The 4,487-nt window shown below is 55.4% G+C and overlaps 1 protein-coding gene across 1 annotated transcript in view; it reads right to left on the reverse strand.

Moving 5' to 3' along the window:
- Position 1: 1 nt before the first annotated feature.
- Positions 2 to 4,487, reverse strand: part of COG2 (component of oligomeric golgi complex 2) — a gene marked incomplete at its 3' end in the record, with an annotated part of 49,975 nt that continues 45,489 nt past the window's right edge. Inside the window, exons 16-20 of the mRNA XM_014535966.1 lie at positions 4,265 to 4,337; positions 3,856 to 3,998; positions 3,423 to 3,562; positions 2,098 to 2,281; positions 2 to 127 (exon numbers count right to left, since the gene is read on the reverse strand). Coding sequence (XP_014391452.1) covers positions 2 to 127; positions 2,098 to 2,281; positions 3,423 to 3,562; positions 3,856 to 3,998; positions 4,265 to 4,337 — 666 coding nt within the window. The remainder of the gene's footprint in view (positions 128 to 2,097; positions 2,282 to 3,422; positions 3,563 to 3,855; positions 3,999 to 4,264; positions 4,338 to 4,487) is intronic.

Here is a 4,487-nt window from a genome sequence, read left to right on the forward strand (position 1 = left end):
TGGCGGTCGCCTGGTCCCTGGCGGTCGCCTGGTCCCTGGCGGTCGCCTGGTCCCTGGCGGCGGCCACCAGCTCTGCGAGGGCCGGGAAGCTTCTGATGTCCTCGGTGTGCAGGCCCAGCTTCTGTATCTGCAAAGGCCATGAGAACAAGTTGAGACACTGCGACGTACGGGATGTGAAGAGCCTGTGACAACTGGAACATTCGCCCTCGCGCTGCGCTGAGTGAGAGGCCGCTCCCCGAAGAACGGCAGCATGTTTGTTCCTTCTGGACCAGCGGTTCTCAACCTGTGGGTCGCGACCCCTTTGGCGGTCGAACGACCCTTTCACAGGGGTCGCCTAAGACCATCCTGCATATCAGATATTTACATGACGATTCATCACAGTCGCAACATGACAGTGATGAAGTAGCAACGAAAATAATTTTATGGTTGGGTCACAACATGAGGAACTGTATTTAAAGGGCCAGAAGGTTGAGAACCACTGCATTAGAGACGTACTTATTGCAAAACTGCATTCTGGGTCAGACACTTGGCATTCGAAGAAGCCAGCGTGTTAGCTGACCCCCACCCATCCAATCAGAGCCCAGCGGGGTGAGAGCCTTTGGTGGCTGGCAAAGACAAGCCCCCCGAGGGGCAGAATCAATGAGCTGCTTTTCCGGGGAGAAGTCTCCAGAAAGGACAGACGGGCCTTCATTGCGTAACCTGTCACAAGCCCTTTCTAGAATCGATGAATTGAAGACACTCTGGCACAGCGTCTCCTGTGAGTTGCTTTGGTAACTGAGAAGGCACAGCGAGTCCTCACCGCAGCTCAGCAACAGGGCCCCCGCGGCCTCGCACGGTGAGGTCCGGGAGGGTCCGCGCCGTCCATTTGGGCCTTGTGAGAGCTGAGGTCGCTCTGGGACTGGGACGGGGCTCCCTGTTTCCTTCCCCACCCCCCTCCCATCTCCTTTCTTCCTGTTGCTGATTCGTTCCTCATGGCTTCATAACAACGTCCCTGCTTGTGAGACTTAGACTAAGTTTCTCTGGGACAATAAAGTACACCACGGCCCTAACCGGTTTGGCTCAGTGGATAGAGCGCCGGCCTGCGGACTGAAGGGTCCCAGGTTCGATTCCGGTCAAGGGCATGTACCTTGGTTGCGGGCACATCCCCAGTAGGAGGTGTGCAGGAGGCAGCTGATCGATGCTTCTCTCTCATCAATGTTTCTAACTCTCTATCCCTTTCCCTTTCTCTCTGTAAAAAATCAATAAAATACGTTTAAAAAAAAGAAAAGAAAGAAAAAAAGCAGCAGCATACCATGCACTGGGCCAGGCTCCATCTCTCACCCGCCTCAGGGCAGAGAACGCTAATCTCAGGGGCGCCCTGAGGTGAGAGGCTCCTCGGAGCGGGCACCCCAGGCCCTGCGGACGGAAATGTCTTGTTCCCCAGCGAGGGCTCCAGAGACCGGCCCGAGGACTCGCTCTGTAAAGCCACCCACCACCTCTGACGCTCCGGGCAGGGTAAGGGCCCCTTTCTGAGCATCGCAGTTTGATGACCCTCGAGGGGTCACCTCTGACTCCAAAGAAAGGCCTGCACGGAGCCCGCTGCCCCTGAGGGAGACGTGCAGGCAGAGGCACCCACACGCCGCGCTCCACAGCCTGCGCTTGCCACCTACGGGGACGCTGCGCTCAGACGGGTTCTCGAGCATCACACACAGGGTCCGGGGCCAGAGCTCTGGTTACTCGAAGCCAAACTCACAGACCAGGACCCGGCCCCGACGTCCTATCGGCACTTTCCACGCAATGACAGCGGGGACGCGCCCGTGAGCACCGCCCTGGGGCTTCTCGGGCACGAACACTGCTTGCTAGCCGTGCAGATGCCAAACGCACAAAAGATCGACCCACTGGATTTCGAAAACTCGATTTCCGCGTTGTCCTATCTCTTCCTTCTCGTAACTCTTGGGTGCAAATATTCCGACTTCAAGGACTTGGGGCCCCGACCCCTTTTCCCAGCGGGAGGGAACAGCCTCCTGACCCTCGACGGCATCTCTGGGCTCACGTGAGCCACCAGGTGACCCCAGGACTCGGTTCCAGAGTCCCTGGAATGGACGCGCTCGCGGTTACCTGGTCCCCTAAGTACTCCACGTCCAAGGCCAGCTGCAGCCGGATTTTATCGTCGTCGCTCATGCCGCCACCGCTGGACCCGCTGGGGTTGGCGGGGGAGGATTTCCGGGCTTGTTTGAGCCTTTTCAGGCTCTCCTCCATCTTCTTGACGGAGTGCAGGACGTCGGACACGGTTTCATAGAACCTAGAGCACGAGACATGTTACGGGTGAAACAGACACTGGCATGGAACACAAACGCACTAACTGGCAACGTGGACCAAAAAAAGGGGGAAAAAGCGTTTTTAAGATAAAAATTCACTTCCAATAAAAAAAAAAAATCAGCCTTGGTAACTATTTAATGTTTTTAAGACTGAAAGAAAATTGACGGCCTAGCACTGCATTCCCTCTGAACTTAAGAAATATGTACATGGATTTTATTCAACGTCTCAGTCCTGGCCACTCCGAGGAAACCATGGGCCACGCTGTCTTCCATTGAGTGAGCACCTGCAGCTCGTTCCCCACAAGAAGGAGCAAGTTCATTTACAACCAGCTCTGGAAGGTTCACCTTTTAAAGAGTGAAAGCATTTCAAGATTTTAAATAAAACTGCCTTCCAAACAGTCTCCCTATACCGTCCACATGAGAAACGAGTTACATTTAAAAGCTCTGTTTACAAGCTGATTACTTGGCATTTACATAGAAATCATATTAGAACTCGTGATGTTTGAAATGAACCCACAAATGCCACTTAGCTCTTAAGTAATTGAAACAAATATAATCCTACAGCAAAATTAATAACTGAACAAAATTAAACAAGACGGAGTAACAGGCTCGAGCGCAGTCAGGGTGGGCACCTGGGAAGAGCAGACGAATGAGAAACGAGCCGACCCGTGACTGAGACCTCCTCGCACTGTCGAGGGCTGTGGGGTGTGGACCCCGCCTTTCCTCAGCTGCCATTGTTTCTCTTCCTCACCTGACCGTCTCCCCACTGCACGCTCTCTGACCACGTGGCATGACCAACGCCATTTTGGATGGACGGCCGAGGAGAGAAAGGACTCACAGGAAACCTGTGACTGGACTTACAGGATGAGGCCTGCGGGAGATGGTACCCGGGACAGGAAAGGCAGGCCCAGGGCGGGGCGGGGACCCTGAAGGTGTGCGACCTGGGAGAGGCCAGGACAGACAGAGCCTTGGGAGGGGAGTGCAGTGAGCACAGCTCGGCTGCCACACAGCTGGGCAGAGGCCGGGGCCTCCCTGCTTGGTCCAGCGACGCAGCCACATGATGGCCTCCCTGCCGCTCTCTGATGGACTCGGCGACCTCAGATGCGGCCGACAGAGACCCCTCACCTGTGGGTGCTCTCGGACAGCGCGCCCTCCAGCCACTGCTGGATCAGCTCGGGCTTGAGCTTGTCCTTGTGCCCGCTCCGCAGCTGGTGGCACGGCCTCAGAGCGCTGTCCACATACGAGGAGGCTGTCGTGGGCACCTCCTGGGGAGTGGCGGTGGGGGTGAGAGATGCACAGAGAGAGAGAGAGAGAGAGAGAGAGAGAGAGAGAGAGGACGCTGTTCAAACCTCAAGGTCAAAGGAGACTAGTCACTCTCCCGTTCTGAGACACGCACACCGGCACGCTCCCTGGCGAGGGCGCGTCCCCCAAACCAGAGCTCCTCGGAGGAGAGGGAGTGCGCCTCCGCTTCCCTCAGCCTCTGCCTGCTTCTCCCCTCCCTCCCGACTTCCTGCCCTCTCTCCCCGCCTCACAGTTCTCCGCAGTGCATGGCGCCGACCTTGTTGGTCCTTCGGTACAGCCGGGGCACCTCCAGGGCGCTCTTCAGGGAACCGAAGCAGGACTCGCTCAGGTCCTGGACGATCCTGGCACTGAGGGCGGGCGCGCAGGCCGACAGGGACAGCCGCGAGTCCTCCAGGGCGGCTGTGACACACAGACTGCGCTCAGTCACGCTACCCAGGCCGGTGTGACTGTCACTTTAAATGCTGCCATGGTATTTAGAGTGTACAACAACACATCGAGTCAAATGGCGAGCACGCAACACGGTTTCTCATTGAGGGACGTTATAATCATACAACAGAGAAACAACTAAGGGTTTACAGCTAAAGAGAATGCATCCCAGTCTCTAAAATTTTATTTTAAATTATTTCTTATTCAAAGATTTGATAAGTCTAAAGATTTGTTTTTACCTGAGATAGAAGAAAAATTCTTAAAGCCAATCATCTCGAGTTTGGGCTCGATTATTTCCAAGAGTTCTGGAAGCTGAAATAAACGTGCAGTTTATGTGCAGTTACTTTTTAAATCCAAGGATGAGGCGATTCTCTTTGCATCTGCGTTCTCTAGGGCCGTGGTCGGCAAACTGCGGCTCGCGAGCCACATGCGGCTCTTTGGCCCCTTGAGTGTGGCTCTTCC

The sequence above is a fragment of the Myotis brandtii genome, unplaced genomic scaffold (assembly GCF_000412655.1).
Source record: "Myotis brandtii unplaced genomic scaffold, ASM41265v1 scaffold1026, whole genome shotgun sequence".
Classification (NCBI taxonomy): domain Eukaryota; kingdom Metazoa; phylum Chordata; class Mammalia; order Chiroptera; family Vespertilionidae; genus Myotis; species Myotis brandtii.